General features: G+C 41.6%; 1 protein-coding gene across 1 annotated transcript in view; it reads right to left on the reverse strand.

Moving 5' to 3' along the window:
- Positions 1-553: 553 nt before the first annotated feature.
- LOC122811894 overlaps positions 554-22,317 on the reverse strand; it is a 219,383-nt gene continuing 197,619 nt past the window's right edge. Inside the window, exon 3 of the mRNA XM_044084041.1 lies at positions 554-4,453. Within this exon, the coding sequence (XP_043939976.1) occupies positions 1,779-4,453 (2,675 nt within the window). The 3' untranslated portion in view covers positions 554-1,778. The remainder of the gene's footprint in view (positions 4,454-22,317) is intronic.

Genomic DNA, 22,317 nt, shown 5'->3' on the forward strand with positions numbered 1-22,317 from the left:
GCTTGAGAAGCTGAGCTTCACTGGTGATACTTCGTGGGCTTATCACTATTCTGACATGAAGGGATACAAATGCAGTGTGCCATGGCATCTCCATTATATTTTTGATGATCCAAGGTGACAGTGTGCATTGACAAGGAACCAACGTAACCTACAGTTCTGTCACTGACTGAGGAAAATACAGTTGTTCTGACAGGTGTGGTATCATCTTACATTAGCACACAGTGTCCTGACACAATTATGATGTATTTATGAGGTGCAGACAGTCTGAATTGCTGCTGCTGTCTTTGCTGACAGTAACATGTACAATTCTGGCAGCAGTGTGACCCACATTAATGCATACAATGAGGGAAGAGCACATCAGCCTAGCAGATGAAGTACACTTTAGAGGTAGAAAAAGTATTCTGGCAGCATGTGGGCAGGGAAAAATAATGTATTTAGAAACAACTGATCTGGCATCTATGCCATCTCTGTTCACATATAACGCAAAGGTACTATTCTGACCTATTCAATTGTTATTATGGAGAAGGTCAGTAAAGTTACAAGACAACTGGGCTGCTTCTTTATGACAGTGCAATTTTAATATACAGTTATGTCACTGATGAGATAACAGCCAAGAAGAAGGTGAAGGTTTCTCCAGTTATCTATCACTATTTGCAAAACAGCACATATCAGTAACTCACTTAAGGTTCTGTACTGTTTTATCTTCTCACTACTGTATCATTTTACAGTTTAGTTAAAAAATATCCATGAAGGAAAGAGAGAGAGAGGGGTAAAAAAAAGAAATGTGAAGTACACAAAAATAAGAGACAGAAAAGGTGCAACACAAAATGTGGGCACAAAAAAGGAGTCAGTGTGAAAGAAAGACTGACAACAACATGGTTAATTATGTAATGTAGCACATGAAGTCACTTCTAAGTTGTTGTTGGTAGAAATTGGCCATAAATGCAAACAGCTGAATATACTGACAATTTATATTGTCATATGACAACAGCAAAAATACAGAAAGAGAAAACAGCAGAACAGGGGTTCAACAGCCACCTAGGTAATGCAGAAGGAGTTTTGATATTATGTGTAAATGTCATGAAAACAGCAGACTTTTGAGAACAGACAGCAGAATATTAGATGAATAAATTGAAAGAGGCAGTTCACAATGGTCAACACACTGAGAATACATTCCATGTGCTGTTATTAATGGAGCTGCATTACTTACTGAAATGTTTTCACACAATAACAATGTGCCAATAGTGTCTCCAAGTGATACACTTCCAAGTACAGAAGTCAGCAAATGTGGTTCACTAATATGCACATACTCATTTTATACAAGACTTGGAATTAATAATACTATATTATGTTACATATTACTTATACATATTACATACAAGTTTATAAAACATAATCCAGTCCCACTTTAGAAGCACAAGTACTTTACTGGATTGTATTGCTACTTCTTATGGCTATTATACATTTTAGAAGAAAATATTCTTCATTATATTTATATAGTCTAACATTGCCAAATCAGAAAATGTTAAGAGAATGTTTTACATTTCAGACGATCTTACAGTGTACACTGACAATGAACATCACTGGCATGTTAACACACCACTTCACTGGCATTATTCATTAGAATGATCAAACAGTGTGCATTGTCTTAACTTACTCACTGCTACAGTTTTTGAGTAACATAACACATTACATTTAGCTATTTAAATGTTATACCAAGACTGCTGAGTTAGCATGTGAGATGTCATGCAAAAGTCATGTCCTGCTATTCACAGGATTCATTGAAAATGCAAGTCCTTGATGATCTGAAAAGCAGCACTTTTGCCTGTTTCATCCCTTATCTGTAGTTCCAGATTACAGTGCTCAACGAAAAACCCTGAGACAGTTATTGAATACAAGTCACTTCTTACAGGCCCCATGGCAGCCATATTCTGCAGAACTTTAAGGATGATGTAGGTCAGTGACTTCCCCTCCAGGAAGCTATAGTCTGTGAAGTTATTAACATAGTGAAAGAACAGTGTTTTTAAGAGGTATGTGTTTAGGGATTCAGCAGCCTTGTTTTTCACATACAGCTCTTTAAGGATTTTGAGAAGCCGGAAACACTTCAGTAATCTCTGAGGTATTTTCTGAAAAAGTCTAGTTTCAATGTGGGAGAAAGAGTACCTCCAATCCAGGGAATGCATTGGGTTCTGGATGTGTGGATCTTTTGGAACAAGACAGTAATAAAGTTCCTGGTGTTCTGAAACCAGTTTTGGTATGACAGATGCACGTTTTGGCCACCCTTGCAGGCGGACAGCAGGAACAAAGTCCACATCTATGTGCAGATTTGGGAATTCCTCTCCCTTCCATTCCATTGTAAAGCAAACTCCAACACCACTGCTTTGAATGAGTGGGCAACATGCTGTACATTTTTTCCATGCAGGGCAGTAACAAAGAACCTGAAATTCCAGATGTTTTGGCTTCCTTACCTTTTGTGCAGCTACCATTAACAGCAGTGATATATGTTTCTTCAGCTGAAGAGGGGACAGAAATCCTTCTGATGTGGCAAAAGACTCCCACTCTTTTCCTGTACCTTGCTTGAATTTCAAGTATGTATATGGATCACTCAGATTTTTGTGCCTTTCCACTGTCTCAATGTTTGTTTCCTCAAGCCTCTCCAGAATGTACAGGAAGTCCAGTTCATCAGGGTGACCAATCTTGGTCCCTTCAAAGACAGACCCTGAAGGAATAAGTGAACCACTGAACCTGGAGTCTAGCTCAGCCATCTGTGCAGACAGCTCTTGGACAAATTGCATTACTTGTTTCACCAGCTGGCATTTTTCTTCTTGGCAGTCTGTGTCAAAATGAAATTCCCCAGCTGAATATTCTTCATGAAGTGCTTCCAGGACATCATCCTTAAACTTGCTTTGCCTTATCTTTTTTTTAAAGTCAGATTCTGAGTGAACATTTGATTGCTTGTCACAGACATCATAAGGGACTAAATAAGGGATTGCAAGTGAATGGCTGAGGGGCAAGAGGGAAAGAAGTGGTTCTGAACTACCACTATTGAAAGGAGAGACAGAAGTACTGATATTTGCAGTATTTTCCTTTGAATGATCTGTTGGTTCCATAACACTGTGTGAACTCATTTCTACCTTCACTAGATGCTGGAATGGCTCTTGCAACATCTGAATAATCTGAATGTATCCATGCATCTCTGCTACATCCCGTGGAGAGTTTCCACTAACATCTTTGACTAGTGAAGCTCCATTCTGCAAAAGAAGTCCAACAAGGTTGTCTTGACCAATAGCCACTGCAAAATGCAATGGTGTCCTTCCCAAAATGTCACAAAGATTGACATGTGCATCATGTTTAATGAGTTCCATCAAAATGTCTGATGGGAATGGCTGTCTCTCATTGGACTCTAGAAAGCTGAACATGAAAATACAGTGGAGGGGTGAGCGCCCCAGGGAATCCTGAATGTTCGGATCTGCTCCAGCGCTGAGCAGTTTTGGCACAGAACAGAGGTTCCATTTATCTATAGCATAATGTAGTGGTGTGCGCCCATCCTTCGTCTGTACATTGAGGTGTGCACCATACTGTATCAACATACACATAACCTCAGGATCTGCATAAGCTGCAGCCATGTGCAGAGCATGCATATCTACCTGACAATTGACATTTGCTCCCCGACTCAGTAAAAGTTCCACTGCATTTGCAGCAGATGCAGCTGAGGCTATGCTCAGTGGGGTGTCTCCAAGTGCTGTCCCTGCATCAATACATGCCCCTGCATCCAGAAGAAGTGATAATATCTCTGAATGGTTGAGTTCAGCTGCATGATGCAGTGGTGTCCAGTCATCACACACAGTAAAATCTGAAGAATCAATACTTGCACTTTGCCCTGCAAATCTACAGCGGTTTAGAAAGCTGTAACTGAGATCGACTTCCCCATCCTGTGAACGCAAAGTCTTCTGTGGTAGGTCATTTTGAAACCTGCTAGTAAGCTTAATGGAGCTACATTTTGGAGATGCTCCGTGTTCCAACAAGAACTTCACCATATCAGTCTCCTGCTCTTCAGCAGCAATATATAGTGGTGACACTCCTGCTGTGGTACAAATATTCACATCTGCACCCTCTGTAAGCAGGAGATCTGCAATAGTGATGTAGCCCCCAGCAGCAGCACAATGGAGGGCTGTGATGCCAGTGTCTGATCCATGTTCATCTGCTACTGTGTGGTTGATATTTATGTCCAGGTGCAACAAATTCTCCACTACTGCAAAATTTCCAAGTAAGGAAGCCAGACAGAGTGCTGGAAATCCAAGGCCACAATCTGTAGTATAACAAGGGTATTGTATAATGTGGTCAGTGACTCCTTCTGGAATCTCTGATAATCCAGTCAGTATGGCCTTCCGTAGAGCTATAACAGGGAATGGAACACCAAGTATGTTCATGGCATGCTCCAGAAGTTCTGCATCTGTGAAAAGAAACAGATAAAACAAATGCATTAGGAAGAGAGGGATCTGTGAATCTGTCTGTCTAAAAGTTACATGCATAGCAAACTGCAAAAGGCAGTTTATCTTGCTAACACATACTTTTGCTTCATCTACTCATAAGCAATGAGCCTTTCAGTGGTTAGCTGTCTCTCCTTATTATTCCTTTCTGCATAGTTTCTCCTTCTTTCAAATTTTCTGTAGTCATTTTTGTAAACATTGCCGATTTACAAGCATACACACACACACACACACACACACACACACACACACACACACACACACACACACACACACACACACTCACAATTACATACAATTTATTCTATGTGATTCTCTACAAACCTTTCAAAACAACTGGACAAAAATAGAAAGTAAGCCTGCTTGTTTCCCTTCCATAGCCAGCCTCTTGGCTCTGGGTATCCTTAGGCAGTATAGAAACTGCCTTATGCTTATAAATATTAACTAATACTCAACACAAATAATTCCATTTGTGATGTGCTCATATTTATTTAATATGGATGCTTTCCTCTCATCAAAAAACATACGTGAGTAGCATACACCTCCACCACAATCAAATCATTAATTACACTGAAGTGTCTTATGCTGAAGCTGTAAAAAATCTTTATCAAAGCCTCCTGGAATTACAACCACTGAACTAACAACGTCTTATTGATAGGTGACTCTACAGTTAGGTACACATATTTTCCACTCAAAAAGATGGACAAAGACAGGGTAATGGTGAGATGTCTTTCAGGTGTCAGCATCTCTGACACTGCCAAGGCTGTAAAGATACTTTCAACTGACAAATAAATATGACTATGACACTGGGGTGGTCCATATCGGAAAGAATGACTTAAGGTGCAAAAATCTGAGGGCATGCAGAAAAATATGTTGGATCTTTCCATGTATGTGAAAAATACAAGCAAGACATTTGTCCTAAGTGGAATCCTCCCTTCTCCAAGAATGGTGCCTAGGTATGAAAAAATGATCTTCCTCAACAACTGATTAATTAATTGGTGTGATTTCTGGGAGATCCGGTTATGTGTCAGCATGGAATGAGATGCGTCACAAAGGATGACCTTCACCTATCATTGCAAGGCTCATGCATACTAAGGCCTTTGCTGACACTATAGTGCCTTTTTAGGCGGAGGCCAGCTAATGGACATACCAATATAACACACATGTCAAACTTGAAACCGAATCTCATTAAATTGTCTCTTAATGGCAGAAATCTCAAGAAAAAATTGGTCAATTTTGAGATTATTCTGCATTTGGAATGCATCCATCTTTGTGTAATTACTGAGACTTGGTTTAAATGTAAAGACAGCACTCCTCTTGTACCTGGGTTTTGAGCCTGCTATGCCTTCAGAACTGATGGCATGTCCAAGGACCATATCATGTCCAAGCACACTGACAAACCTACAGACAGAACTTGTAGAACTCCAGATCACCTTATTCAAAACTAAGTATCAACTTCCAGCCTGTTACAGGGGACTTTCCATGTCACTTGATCATTTAAGATTCCAAATGTACTTGAACTCCATATTAACAAGAATCTTAATTTACTGGGTGATTCTAACTATCCTTCAATAAACTAGAGCACCTATATCTCCAATGCAGATTATGCCCAGCAGTTCTTAATAAACAGAAACTCCTTGCAACAGGTAGTTAAACTCACTAGAAGAAATAATGTTTTTGATCTGATGCTTATAAATGCAGCCACACCATGCAGTATTAACCCTGGTATCTCTTTCACCTGTTAAGTTGGACCATAAACTTGTGATATTCACCTCTGAAATCCCTAAAGCCCTTGTAGCAGATATCTCTGAATTCAAGGACTTTGAGCATACCTGCCTTTTCCAATTCTATAAGGTTTCAAAATTCATTAATGCTATCATCAGCCCTAAAAGGAGTTATATGCCCACTTAGAGAGTTGCATAAAGTTGACAGTCATCACCAGAGCAAGAAGGAATGGGAAATTCAAAAACAAACCACACTGGTGGTAACATAAACTTTACAGAAAAAAAAATCCTTAAATTATACCACAGATCCAAAACACTTAATATCAAGGCTAGTATCAAAAATAGTACTAAGAAGTTGAAAAATACTGTTAAGTCTACTGAAGCAACACATAAACTTAGGTTAGCATTTGCCATCTGATGCTAAGAACAATTATAAATCCATCTTTAGTTACATTAGAAAACAAAGAAGCAACACCCAACATTGCTTTGAACTACTTCAAAATAGCATCCCCCATTAGGACTCACTAGATATTGCCAATATGCAACAAACAAATTCCGTACTAAACTTTACCTCCAAGACTTCTATTCGAAGCCCACAAATCCCAGAATCCCTTACAACCACTAGTATCACAAAGGAGCATGTACTGAAGGTGCTAAGTCCAAAAACACTTCTTTCTTTTGGTTTAACAATATTCCTAGGTGTTTAGGAAATAATACTAAATGGGCCCTCTCACAGCTACTCTTCAAACTGCTCAACCTAGCTTTGCTGAAGGTTTTGGTTTGAAGTTTGGTGCATTGCAGTGGGGATTCCACTATACAAGGGTGGCATTTCCACTTAGCACAGAAATTACAGCTCCATCTACCTGATAAGATTCGCTTGTAAAGCCATAGGACATATTACCACTAACCTCATAAAATGTGATATCAAAACTCTTATTGGGCTTGACGCTCAGCAGTTTGGTTTTGTCAAGAGAACTTTCCACCTGATTCTCTTGCCATCATCTTAGTTTCACTTTGCCCTGACAGTGAAAGAAAACTCCAGTCAATGGAAATAGTAGTGTTAACTCTGTCAGCTGGTTAGGGTGCAGTATATTTCTCCAGGTAAGGTTTTCAGCATCTTCAGCCATGATATAGAATAGCTCAGTGTGTCAAGAGACAATACATAAGATACTATTTCCATGATTATTGTGGACTTTCCTGCTGTTTCATGTGTTCCCTGTTGAAATGATGTCTCTGCTGGACACATCTCTACCACAGGAGGTTCTATTAAGACCAGCTTTGCATCAAAAATGATAAAACTGGGCTTGTGCTAGGAATAAATAGTAGCCTGATAGCTAACCTTAAGGCTAGGGGCACTTTCTGTTTAACTGAACAGTCTGTAAGAATAATGAACATAAAATTAAAAAATGTAACATTCATAGTAACATCTGCTGTTTTTTTTTTTCTTCAGAAATAGGGAACAACATAATTTTTAGTGTAGTCTTGTAGCATGTGGTTTAGTGGGAGACACGGAAATTAAGTTTGTCATAGAGGGGTTAATGGGTTTGAGATTCATGCTACTTAGTTTGGTAACATTGCTCAGTATCCAGTTTTAAGGTTTCAACAGCCTGTTTGCGTTGTATTCCAAAACTATTCTATTCTCAGCAACTTCTGTAGACTGCCTATACATGTCTTTTCAGAACTCTGTTCCATAACATTTATTCAAGACATTCATTGGGAAACTATTCAGAATTAGGAGCATTTCCATCTGTTAAACTGAAAGCATCCCCATCTCTTTTACCAACTATGACAAATATGACGAGTCCCTACTTGCAGCTTTTAAAGGACAACAACAGGATTCTATTATTAACTGCTCAACTTCTCAGTCCTTTTTCTCCCCATTTACTGTCCCTGCTATGAATAAAAAAAATAGCATTTAAAATATTGTAAATAAAGAAGTTATGTACTCACCATAACGTTCCATCTGAGTAGGTAACTTCATTTGTCAGCAACATGTGGTTATCGGATCCGACCCGGATCCAAGCCGGCAGCTTTCCGAGCTAGAGATCTGAGCTCCTAGCTCCTCCCCCTTACCCATAATACCCAGCTACCTCCTTCCAGTCCTCAGATCGAGATTGCCCAAATATCAGCCAACACTAACACAAACACAAATCTGAACCTCCTAACCTGATATCTGAGAAGAGTGGATGACTTAATCATCTGTGGAATGAACTACAGGTTAGGGGGACAGGGGGGGGGGGTCGGTTGCTGACAAATGAAGTTACCTACTCAGATGGAACGTTATGGTGAGTACATAACTTCTTTATCTGAAGTAGTTAACTTCATTTGATCACCAACCTGTGGGACAGAGTTCCCAGCTACCAAAAACTTGGGAGGTCCTCAAGGAAGAATATTCCGGAGCACTGCAGAGCCAAAGGCTGCCCTACCTCTGGATATCAGATCTAATTTATAATGAGAAATAAAGGTATGAGAGGAAGCCCAAGTAGCGGCCGAACAAATGTCATCCAAGGGTACCCTTGACCAAAAAGCGGCAGAAGTAGCCATAGAATGGGTAGAATGAGCATGAACCCCTATGGGCTCAGGCCGACCAGAAATTTTGTACGGAAGTAAAATGCATTGGGATATCTACCTAGCTAGGGTCACCTTCGTTACAGATTTGCCCAGAGATGGCTTAGCAAAGGAGACAAAGAGCTGCTCCGACGTACGTGAGGCAGCAGTTCTGTGCAAATAAAAACACAATTGTCTATGCACATCTAATGAATGTAGTCTGTACTCTCCTTTGTTTTGGTAGTTAGGAAAGAAAACAGGTAGATTAATGGATTGGTTGATGTTAGCCTCGGAAGCCACTTTGGGTAAAAAGGAGGAATTAGTCTTGAGGGATACTCTGTCCTTATGGAAGATAAGATACGGGGGTTTAGTACAAAGAGCCTGAAGCTCCGACACCCTTCTAGCTGAGGTAATAGCAATCAAGAAGGTAGTTTTCCAAGACAAATACTTTAAGTCAACCGAAGCTGGAGGCTCAAAGGGGGGCCAGTAAGAGCCTGGAGGACTAAGGTTAGATCCCACGGGGGAACCACATTCTTGACTGGAGGTCTTAAAAAGAAGGTTATCCTTCAAGAAGGTCTTACAGATCTTAGAAGGAAGCTAAAGGACCAAGGTTGTCTCCTATGTGAAAGTGGGAGATGGCTGCCATTTGAACCTTCACAGTTGACGAACTGGCCCCCTGATGAAAGATGTGGGTTAAGAACTCAAGTACTGTTGGAATAGGAGCCGTAAAGGGGTCCAGATTCCTTTGCCTGGCCCAGATACAAAAACGTTTCCATTTACTGTTGTAAACTTTCCTGGTAGAAGGTTTATGTGCCACCACCAGGATGGATTTCACTGTGGACGAGACGCCGGGAGTCCTAGCCACTAATGGAACTGGATAAACCAAGCGGAAAGCTTGAGGTCGTCCAGGTTCAGAGTTTTCAATCCCGAAGGATGAGAAGTCAGATCCAGAATGGGATCTAAGATCCAAGGAGGAGCCATGAGGTGAGACTGTACGTATGGGAACCAGGTTTGACGAGGCCAGAATGGGGCTATGAGGATAACTTTGCTCCCCAACCCCTGAGCTTTCTGCAAGAATTTCATCATTAACGGAAGAGGAGGATAAGCATAAAGAAGACAGGATGGCCAAGCATGAACTAGAGCGTCTCTGGGGTCTCCCCCGGAGGGGGGATTAGGCCGAAAAACTCACTGCACTTTGCGTTCTAAGGTGATGCGAACAGATCGCAGCAAGGTTGACCCCATTTGAGGAAGATCTGTTTCACAACTAAGGGGTTCAGAGGCCACTCGTAAAGTGAGAGGATAGTCCATAGACTCAGCTTGTCCGCTAGAATGTTGGACTGACCCGGAATGTGCGTTGCTAGCAGAAAATGGTTGGTGGAAATCGCCCACTCCCAAACTCTCATGGCCTCTCGGCAAAGGGGATAAGACCTGGTTCCCCCCTGTTTGTTGATGTACCAGACGACTGACATGTTGCCCGTCTGAATTGCAATAGTCCCTAGAGGAAGGAGGGCATGGAGAGCTTGCAAAGCTAGAAGCACCACCCTCATCTCCAGAACATTGATATGCAGAACGGTCTCTGTTGGAGTCCACGTGCCTTGGACGATTCTGCCCATGCAATGCCCCCCCACCCTAGGCAAGAAGCATTCATGGTCACAGTGGCTTGGGGTAGAGGCAACAAAAAAGGCCGTCCCTCCCGAAGCTCTCGGGAATGAAGCCACCAAAGTATAGATTCCCTGCAAACCCTGCTGAGGGGAATCGGGGAGTACAATGGATGTCGAAGCATGGACCACTGGGTAAAGTCCATTGAAAAACCCTCATATTCAGGCGGGCTAGGGGCAAAAGGTTGATAGCTGCCATAGACCCTAGAGCCCTCAGGGCTAATTCTGCTGGAGGGGCCGGAGACTGAAGAAGGGCTAAGACATGGAGAGTTAGATTGCGGAGTCTGTCCGATGTCAGGAAGGCCTTGGACTGCAGCTTGTCTATTCTGGCCCCTATGAAGTCTAGGACCTGAGCAGGTTGAAGGGAAGATTTTTTGTAATTTATGGTGATCCCCAACTGATGGGCCAGACGCATGAAATAATCCCTGGCCCAGCATACTAGATGCCTGGTGGGAGCGGCGAGGAGCCAGTCGTCCAGGTAAGGAAATACCTGTATTCCCTGAAGCCTCAGGTGGGCCGCTACAACTGCCATGACCTTGTTGAACACCCTGGGGGCTGTGGTGAGGCCAAAAGGGAGGACCCTGAACTGATAATGACTGGCCCCTAACCGAAAGCGGAGAAACCTCCTGTATCGCCTGTTCATCAGAATGTGACAGTACGCATCCTTGAGGTCTATGGAGCACATCCAGTCGTTCTCCTGTAGGAGAGGGAGAATAGACTGAATGGTGACCATCCGGAATTTTTCATTGGCAATGGATAGGTTCAATGCAGACAGGTCGAGAATTGGCCTCAAGTCCCCCATCTTTTTTGGCACCAAAAAGAACCTGGAGTAAATGCTTAATCTGGACTGGTCTGGGGGGACGTGCTGGATGGCTCTTTTTCTTAGCAGCTCTTTTATCTCTAAAGCTGCAGCCTCCCTCTGATTGGTTGGGACATCGGGGAGGCGTCCCAACTGAGGGGGAGGATTCGCGAAGGGAATAGAATAACATCTGGATATTATTCAGAGCACCCAGCGATCTGTCGTAATGGACTCCCAATGTGCTAGGTGTTCCAAAAAACGCCCCCCGACTGCCTCCAGAGAGGAGCAGTCAGGCAACCCCTCAGGGTTGCTGCGCGGGTCGATTGGAAAAGGATTCCCTCGACCCGAAATTCTTCGGCCCCCCTCTGCCTCTGGGCCGGCGTCCACCTTGTCCTCCCCTGCCTCTGAAGGACAAAGTGTCCGGAGCGAAACGGGATTGTTGAGATTTCTGGAACCACATCTTCTTTTGTCCTCTCTGGTTCCTGGAAAAGGACCTTTGAGGAGATGAGAAGCGGATTCCGACGGCAGACGTCTTCCCGTCTTTTTCGCCCTGGAGTAGCATGTCGCGGATAGTCTTACCAAACAAGGTAGAACTGTCAAAGGGAGCGTTCGCGATGGACACCTTGAAGGGTTCCGCAAAATCGCAAAGACGGAGCCAGGCATGGCGCCGCAAGGCGATGCCTGCTCCGCTGGCTCTATCCGTCCCCTCCGTGGCATGGGAGAGAAGCCGCATAGAAGTGTTGGAAATTGACTTTAGCATGGCCATTCATGTCGAGAAGGTTCTTTTGTCCTTGGCCGACATGGACTCCAGGGGTGACCCAGCATACTCTTTGATTAGGTCCTGCTGAAGTCGAATCACGTATGCCAAGTAGTTCAGCTCCCTTAAGGAGAAGGTGGCTGAAGCGAACATCCGCTTTCCAATGCGGTCTATCGTCCTAGACTCCTTGTCAGGAAGATGCACTGAGGAACTTTCCTGAGCCAGTTCCTTTTTGGTGGCAGCCGCCACCACCATGGTATCTACTGGGGAAACTTTGCTCCACGCCGTCCTGTCTGCCGGGGGACTAAGTATTTTATAAGGTCTTCTGGGGATTGGCTCTACAGTGTCTGGCTCCTTCCACGCCCTGGTAGTTATGAGATCTACCAGGGGGTTGGCCGGAGGGGACACCCAAGAGGTAGATGGGCCTGCGTCAAATGCCACCAGAAGCACAGACTCATCCGAGGAAGGTTTTTGAGCTGACCACCTCCCTCTTCTGCCCAGCATCTCTATGATGTCTCCAAAGGAGACATCTTCGGGGAGTGACCTGGGGGAACCTTCCCCTTCCTCCAAGTCAGTGTCTTCTGTGAGGGACTCGGGGGAGTCCAAGTGCCTCCTTTTACACTTTCGTTTGTGAGGAACCTCCTCGGAGGGACTGTCCGAGGAGGACTCACCAACCAGGTCCTGTTCCTCTAGGGGAACCATCTGGGACGTAGGCGCAGGCTGTCCCTGGGGCCGGATGATGGAAGTCAAGCCTGTCTGCGAGGGAATGGCGGGTGGATCCGTAGCATGAGCCAGGGGCCTCGAATCCCTTGAGAGGACCCTCTCCACAACGTCGAAGACCGAAGGTGAACCGCTCTCCCTAGGATCCGAGAGCAGCCCCCTCGGATCCGACGTGTGGATCGGCACCGGAGCCGAAGCAATCGGACCCGAAAGAGAGGTGTGCTCCGACCGCGTCGGAGCCGAAGACACACTCACCCCTCCGGATCTGAGGCTCGGCTCACGGCCCTAAGAGCTCGGATCTGAAAAAGGACCCAACAAACTCGAGGGTACAGCCGGCATCGAAGTAGCGATGACTACCTGCACCGACTCCCCTGCTCCAACGCTACCCGGATCCGACGGCTCCGAAACCCGATAATAGATTGGAGAAGGAGCAATGGGGGCAAAGAAAGGGGCCGAGCTTCCCCCCGGAAGGGGGGGAGGGAAGAGCACTCCCATCTGCATCTGGGCCTGGAGGAAGTGACATATCTTCCGGTCCATGTCCGCATCCGAAAGGCTCCTTGTTGACCTAGAAGAGGCTGCCAAGGCTGGCCAGGAAGGCCGTCTTGATGACCTAGAAGGTGACCGGGTCTCCTCCTCCGGCTCCGGAGAGAAACGAGGAGAACGGAGCCAAGAGGGGGAAGATCTGGAGACCTTTGAAGGAGAAAGGAGCAGCTTAGCTGGTGGGGCCGAGGGATCAGAAACGGCCCGCCGCTTATGGCTCCTATGCCTCTCCCTGTCTCTTTCTTTTTCTCTGCGTTTATCTTTTTTCCTGACGTCCTTCTCTCCCTGGGACACTGAGGGAGGTTGAGTCCCGGCCAGGGGAGCAGGAACGGAAGAGTGAACAGCCGCAGCCGTGGCTGGTGCCACTGAGGGAGAGGAGGAAGAAGCAGGATCCGAGGGCAAAAGGCCTGCAAGGATTAACTTAGTCCTCCTGTCCCTCAAAGCCCGGGGGTTGAAGGCGGCACAAATCAGGCAGTCTGAAGATAAATGAGCAACCCCCAGGCAAATACACTGAGTGTGGCCATCGGCTGGGGACAAGCTTGTGACCACACTCAGAGCATTTAGAAAATACGGCCTTAGGGCCTTCGGCCATGATAATACCCACACACACGCCCTCACACACAGATAAGGGGAAGGGAAAAGTTAAGATTAACCGACTACGAAGAAAACTATTTTAAACTAATAGACTAGGGGTAGACTAATACACACACAGAATTTGAGAGAAAAGGGAGAAAAACCCTATGAAAACACTCACAATTATCACCAGGAGCTCGTCACTCATGCTTCAATAAGCTGCGGCAAACGAGATCTGAGGACTGGAAGGAGGTAGCAGGGCATTATGGGTAAGGGGGAGGAGCTAGGAGCTCGGATCTCTAGCTTGGAAAGCTGCTGGCTCAGATCCGGGTCGGATCTGATACCTACAGGTTGCTGATCAAATGAAGTTAACTACTTCAGATTGAATGTTTCTCTCCACTAGAACAGTATCTTACTGTACTGCAGTGGTTTCACTTTCAAAAAACTTTTATCCCGCCCTGGAAAAATTCGCTGCAGTCTTCAATTCACTGATGTCATCAAGGCCACTGAATGCAGGTAATTTCTGGACAATTCCCTCCCCAAACTGACATCACCATGGCTGTCTTAAAAACCCATCAATGCTGTGATGTCACAGCTCCCTGGTCCTTCCACTACTCATACAGAAAGTAAAGGCTAGAACATGGAAACAGTATGAGTTACATCTCCTTATGTGGGCTGTCAATCACAGCAGGTAACAGCTCAAATTGCCCTTAGCTCTTTGACAGCTAGGAAAGTTAGGTGTGAAGGGAGATGGGAGATGAGTCAAAGCAGTACAATTCAGGCTTCATAAAAGACTGCAGTTTAGCTATTCTAAAAAGAAGCAGCAGTAAAAAGCACTTTGAAAGACTGCTCTGTGGCATTTGCACTGTTTGCATTTTAAGTAGTCATTGAACAGCATGAAATGTTACTTAAAATTAATTGACTGAAAGACAGCACTGTATGCATGTAAAATCAGTGTAGTGACAGGAGCTTTAGGAGGAAACAGGCCTGTGTGGTGTAATGTTTTATAGATAAGCACTGCATTTTGGGATACCTAGAGGCAGACTAAACAAAAATAATTACTTCAAGATGTCAGACCCCATGTGGTCAGACTCAGAAATAAAAATATTTAAAAAACTGTAAATAGTCCCAGAGTAGTGTTGAAATGTAGGAAACACCAAACCATGATGAAATAAATGTTTTTTGAGTCTGTGGGTGAGTTTCTCCCTTTTTTTTTAATTTCTCTAAATGTTTTGGGTTTCTAATACCATGATGGGAATGGACCCCATTTCTAAGTCAAAGTACGATTAAAGTTCATGAAATTAGTATTGTTTCACTCTTTGATGTCAGCCAGAAGTGCTCTTCGCAGCACTCACAATGTACTCAGTAATGACTCCTTCTGCGATTCGTACGGAGTTACATGTACTGGTAGCATATCTAAATATGACTGTAGACTTTTTTTATAAGACCCGTTGCTCCTACTACTATTGGAACTATCTGGGTAGCTTTCTTTCACATTGGTCTAGTTTCTGCTTGCAAATCCTGACATTTTATGACTTTGTGTCTTTCTGTACGCAGGACACTGTAGTCATTGGGTGTGGCAATTTCAATGATCAATGCTACTTTTGTCTTCTTTTCTTGGACCACTATATCTGTTTTTCTAGCATCTTCCTTTTGAACTGTTGGCAATGGATGATCCCATGTGATGTATACTTCATCATTTTCTATAATGCTTTGTGGTTCATGTTTCCAGTGCTTTTCAGCCACTTGAATGCCATAATCCCCAATGTAGCAGTCTTGCCACATTATTATGCCTTTCAGTACACAGTCCTTCTGCCATTAGTAGGTTGCAACCAGCAGCGAGATGTGCAACTGTTTCCAGTTCTGTTTTACAAAACCTACATTTGTCAGTTTCTCCCACATGTTCAACGGACTTTGTAAATCAATGTGTACGTAGCCCACTATCTTTTGCCGCCAATATTAACCTTTCATCTCTTGGTTTGAATTTGCCTCTCCTTAACCATTTCCTGTCTGTGTTCATTCCTGATCAACATGAGGTTTTTTCCAAAGGTTTTCTACACTTGCAACTATATTTATGCATTTTCCACATTTCTTGCCTTCTCATCTGGTCCTTCACTTTATATTCTTTGTTTTGTTTTTTTTTTGGCACATTCAGTTGCTGCCTGGATTTATCTACTTGTGGTTTGATTTCTATTCCTGCTCGACACTAATATGATTTAGCTAGCCTAAGAAGGGAAGTTATCTTACATTTACTCTCCTCATGTTTCAAAACTTTCATAATGTTTGGGTCCTGTGAGGTCAGCATATATGTGCACACACTCACACCTAGGGCTAATTTAGACTATCCAATCCACCTACTGCATGTCTTTGGGATGTGGGAGGAAAACAGAGCACCCGGAGGAAACCCACGCGACCACAGGGAGGACATGCAGACTCCACACAGAAGGCAACCCAGCCGAGAACCGGAGAACCTCTTGCTGTGAGGCAGCAACGCTAACCACTGCACCACCATGGACGCCCATAATGGTAGGAGCTCTCTAATTAAACTAAACAGGCAACTAAAAGGACTAATTAAGTCCAACAAAGACAATTATGAGGTCAAAATAGTCTCACAGGCTAAAGACAACCACGTGGCCTTCAACAGCTATGTCTAAAACCTCAAAGGCAGCACATATCAGTGTGCTGAACTAGTGGTGAATGGTGCCACATTCGATGAGGAGAACATAGTGAATTGTTGGATGACAAATTCAACTCTGCTCAAACTTCTCCCCTCACTTTCCCTGCCTCTCCATGAAATACCTACCTACTAGCATAACCCTCCATCTGTTAACAGAGTGCAGGTCTTGGCTGCACACATTAAGGCCAAAACACATTTTAAGTGGACCTCAACAATATCCAATGATGCCTTCTGAATAGTTTGAAACAGCCTATCAGGACCATTTGAGTCATTTTTCTACTATAGTCTCAAAACAAGCTTTGTGCCATGAAAACTTAGGATTGCAATACTTATTCCACTTCATAAGAGTGCACTATCAATCAACCCTAGAAACTACAGACCTACTATTCTGACTTGTCTGATATGCTAAGCCACGGGATGAATTAATATGGAAATGATCAACAAAGATATTGGCAAACTTCAGACACTGGAGCCAACCCAGTTCAGCTTTCTCAGGGGAAAGTCATGCTTGCAAACCTGGTACACCACTTTGAGAAGGTCAACAAGGCAATGGATGAGCAGGAAAATGGTGCATACTGCCTACTTGGACCTGGCTAAGGTGTTTGATACAGGACTCCCTCGGGTACAGTTGATAAACTCAACTAACTGGCCATAAACCCCTAAACAGCTTTGCCAGCAGGCTCACAGACAAGATTCAGGAAGTCAGGAGTTTTGTACCACCTCCACTAATAGACCAGTCACTAGCAGTGTACCTCTGGGCTCTGTACTGGGACTGCTTCTATTTGGCATCTACTTCTGAGAGGTAAAGGCTAATATCGAGGGCCTTTGGATGACCAAGGTGGCAGATGACTGCAAATTGGGAGCTATAATAGATTCCTCCAAGACACAAATATCTTAAAAGAAGGTTTAACATGAATGACTGGTGCCAAAGTCACAGACTAAAATTCAATGCCAAGAACTGCATTATATTGTCTTTTGGGAAAACTGCCACCAAAGCCAATTACCCCCATCGATAACACACTCTTAGGAGATGACCTTGTAGTCAGGGATCAGAAAACCTATGTAGAAGTAATCTGGTCTTTGGCCAACATATGGCCAAGGTAGAAAGAAAATCATAAAAAAAACAAGGGGTGTACCTGTGGAACCTCGACCTAGAACCATCAAAAAGGACCAAGTAGTCCAGAGCTCCTAACTAGTAATTTTAATAAACACTGAGACATTAAAAAAATGTATTACTGCTTAAAAGAACATTAAGTGCTTTCGTCCATTCACTTGGACTTCATCAGAACATTTAAAACAATCACACTCCATTCATTTTGTAGTCTACTAATTATGTAGTAATTAACTTCAGTAAATCAAGTTCATTAAGATGTAACAAAATTTAAAGAAATAAACTCAGTACATCAAGTGGCAGGAATAAGTACATAAAATAAGTGAGCAAGGAAACATTTAAATTCCTCATAAAAATCCCTTTCCTATTCAAATATAGTAGTTAGAGCAAATTAAAAAGTGAAAAATAAACAGTGCTTATATCCGTTTTGTAAAAGGCTTATAATTTTACTGCTCTCTTAATACTGGATGCAGTGAGAAATGGTGATTAAGACCTGGTTTAAGTGTGGCATCCAAAGTAAGTTAAGAAGAAAAACTCTGCACTTGGAAAGCCAAATAACTTCAACTTGACTTTTATTAAAACAATAAAATGCAGAGCTTTTGAGTAAAAGGAAAATTCCTTATTTCAAGAAGTTAATTTATATACATTCAACTAAGAGAAACACATGACACAGTCAACCAACCAAAATTAAAATCAAATAAAGTCAATTAAGTCTCAAAAAATCAATTATAAGGAAAGCGAGTATAGGGAAAGTCAGTGGAGCTGCATTTGTTTCTTACTGTTTGAAACAGTACTATTTATACCGGGTTTGCAATCAGCCAGTAGCCTTAAAATCCATCTATACTCTCTTTTCCAATACATTGTTAGTGTGTGTTGAATAGTGAATAAAAGGTCAAAATCAATTCTGAAAGATAAAGCACAGAATAAAACGTTTGCTTAAATGTAGAAATACAGTTTAGCAATGTAAAACTGGCATCCATACTATATGATGTAGCTCTGGCTAAAGTAAGTGAAAAAAAAAAAAACTTCTGTTAATGGATCAGCAAGGAAGTCTGACAGATGAATGGACATGCTTTTTATAAAATTAGCAGTACATGCTCTCTTACAAGCTGTTTCCTCAAAAACAAAAGCAAAGACGTTGACAGATGAATGGAAATGGCTTTTTATAGCATCAGCAGAAAAACAATTCTGAAAGGCAAATATTGAGTGCATTCTCACATCAGCAGAATTACTTAGAAGTAGATATTAAATGATTTCACAGAAGGATAACAGGAAAGTCTAAAAACAGACATTACGTGCTTTCCCACAGAAGTTCCTTACAAAAGAAGAAAAACAGGATCTAAAGCGCCTGACTAAAAGAGTACAAAAAAACTGTAAACTAAACTGTGTTAGAGGTATTTGTAGGAATTTAGGTTCCGAGATAAATGGAGAATGGAAAGTTATAATCTATACTGGTCGTGAAGAAAACTTTGCACATTAAAACTGTAAACTATAGTAGTACATGTCATTTGTTATAAGAATAAGTTATTTATTAGTAACTGTGCTTACAGTAAAATAGTATTGGGCTACAAAGTATATTTTCTCATCAGAGTGCAGCCTGCAAGACTCTGTGTTATAACCAGACTTTGATTTCAACAGTAAACATCCAACAAGACTTTGTGTCTTAAGAAGACTTTGGTTCCAATGCAGTACAGCAAGCACAGCATGTAGCACCTTCGTAAATTAATTTTTCAACATTATTAATCCCCCCAAAAGATTTATATTTAACATCAACTACTCTTTCATGACCAGCTTCTGTACTGTGTCTAGCTAAGGTATTTGTTTGGATATTTCTTTGCATATCAGACTTATGCTCAATAACTCTATCCTTCAGTCTATGACTATTTTCCTACATAAAAAGAAGGACATTTCGTACAAGTACTCAAGTAAACCACATTCACAGTGTTACATGTTGTATAACATTTGAATTTATAGCTCTTACCTGTTATCGGATGTAGAAAACAGTTGTCAGTTATGATATTCTTACAGCAGCTGAAATTATAGCAGGGAAATGTTCCAATTTTATTGGAAATTCATTCTTCAACATCTATTCTAAAATCTTTATAGCACAACCTCCTTTTTAAATTCCTGTAGTTCCTATATGAGAATCTAGGTCTACTATCTAATAGTGCTTTTAATTCCGGTATGGCTCTTAAAATATTCCATTTTTTTTTGTATTTGCTTCACACCTTCAGTTCTTGTATTAGATGTAGTTACATTATTTCCATCCCTAGTTACACTTTGTTCTTTATTCACACTGTTTAAAAATGGTCTAGTTTTATTTTCTCTGCTATTAATAACTTCATTTTAGCTGCTTCTACCATTGCATTACCATATCCCCTCTCGTGGAATTCCAGTGCTAGTTCTTTTAGTTTTACTCTACATTTTTTCTCATCACTATTAAGTCTACTAACTCTTGTTAACTGTGCTTTAACAATTCCATAAAATACATGAGGTACATGAATACTCTTATGTTTATATTTATTCAAATGCACTTCTTTTCTTTCACTCTGGTTGGTTGACTGTGTTGTGTTTCTCTTAGTTGAATGTATATAAATTAACTTGTTGAAATGTTTTTTATAAGCACTGAGGAAGGGTTCTTTTACCTAAAAGCTCTGCATTTTATTGTGCATTTTATTGTTTTAATAAAAGTCAAGAGTTATTTGGTGCTCCGAGTGCAGAGTTTTTCTTCTTGTATTGTTTCTGTTTTCTCTGACTTGGTTTATCATTTGATTATCCCTTTTGGATTGTACATTGTTTTGTTACTTTGGGATAATATGTGGACACTGTGTATCATACTCTTTTAAACATGACACAGTCTACAAATGAACTGAGGGAAAGAGCAATTGTCCCACTGGTAAGCCGTCTTTTCATGAACTTTTGACTAAGCCGGATAACCCATTATTAAAGCATTTACTGCCTCATGATACTGAAGACAAGGGAGCCATTGCCCAACGGACTGATAATTCTGAAAAGTGCATTAACCATCTTGAAAAGAAGGCACAAACCTATAAAAATCTCCAAAAGCAAAGGGTAAGCTTTATAGCTTATTTGGAGCTTGGGGTTGTACTTTGCAAATTAATCAGAGACATTAATGATTTTAAATCTGGAAATATTTTCTCTTGGCCGAGAGACATAAAAATAAAATCAAATAAAACTCAAAATACATCTAAAGGAGCTATGTACGAATTTGATACGTTTACTGCTGATTACAGCAACAAATGCTTGTGTAACCAATCAACAAATTTGTCCTATGATCTCAACCAATCAACAGAAATATAGTGCTAATACACTGTAGTCCTTGCTGAATTTTCCTCCTCCAATGACGAGTACGCTACGGAAATATGACCAATAGACAGTACATCCAATCAAAATTCTACCAGCCTACATCAGACCAATGGAAGAGAGAAAATATCCACACAGTCATTGGTTGACCATGTAGTAGAAAGACCAATTAGAATGGATGAGAATGCTCATAGAATGGAGCCTTTTTTACAGGTTACGAACTCTATCTGTCCAAACCTACTGGAAAAGGTACACCTGTGAGCAAGTACTCTAATCAAGAGGCCATTCACTCTAAAGAGGGGTGGAAAGAGGAGCAAAAAGAAAATACAGTGATTCTCAGGTAAACAGCAAGTCTACCTGCTACAAACAGCTACAAATAACAGAACAGTCTCTAGGAGGTATAGTAAATCTTTCCACATATACTTTAACTATAGCAGACATAAAGCTCTGAAATAAAGGGCTTCAATTTATTCGGAGTGGCACTGATATTTTAAATGAAGCTCTTACAGACCTTAAGCTTTTTACTAGAAGACTGAACCTTAAGTAATTTTTTAAAGATGCAATGGTAATGTAATGGATAAGAACCTCTGTAAGAGATCAAGTACCTTTATACCTAGTAGTTGTCCTGTAATTTCAGCGTTTCATAATGGTTGTGAGCAAGAGCTAAGGGCATTGTATGATCAAAAGAATAAAAATAAAATGCGTAATTTGATCTTTGAAGAATATCAGGCACTGCAAGCAATGGAACATAATAATGAAATCCTTACTAAGGAGGCAGATAAAGATGGTGGAATTGTACTTATAAACACACTATGAATAAAAAACAAAGTGTAACTAGGGATGAAAATACTGTTATTAGATATGTAACTACATTTATTTCAAGAACTGAAGGTGTGAAGCAAATATAAAAAATGGAAGTTTTTTTCACAGCCATGCTGGAATTATAAGTACTGTTAGACAGCAGACCTAGATTCCCATATAGGAACTCCAAGCATTTAAAAAGGAGGTTATGCTACAAATATTTTAGAACAGATGATGCTATAAACATTTTAGAACAGATGTTGGGAACCAATTTCCAACAAAATTGGAACATTTCCCTGCTATAATTGTCGCTACTGTATGGATAGCTTAACTGACAACTGTTTTATACATCTGATAACTGGTAAAAGCTATAAATTCAAATGCTATGCAACATGTAACACTATGAATGGGGTTTACTTGAGTACATGTAAGAAATGTCCTTCTTTTTATGTAGGAAAATGTAGTCGTAGACTAAAGGATAGAATTACTAAGCATAAGTCTGACGTGAAGAAATAAACAAACAAATGCTTTGGCTAGACACACTACAGAAGCTGGACATGAACATCAATTTAAGTTTAGAGTAGTTGATGTTAAAT

The sequence above is a fragment of the Protopterus annectens genome, chromosome 9.part0 (genome assembly GCF_019279795.1).
Source record: "Protopterus annectens isolate FY-2018-M chromosome 9.part0, PAN1.0, whole genome shotgun sequence".
Taxonomy (NCBI): domain Eukaryota; kingdom Metazoa; phylum Chordata; order Ceratodontiformes; family Protopteridae; genus Protopterus; species Protopterus annectens.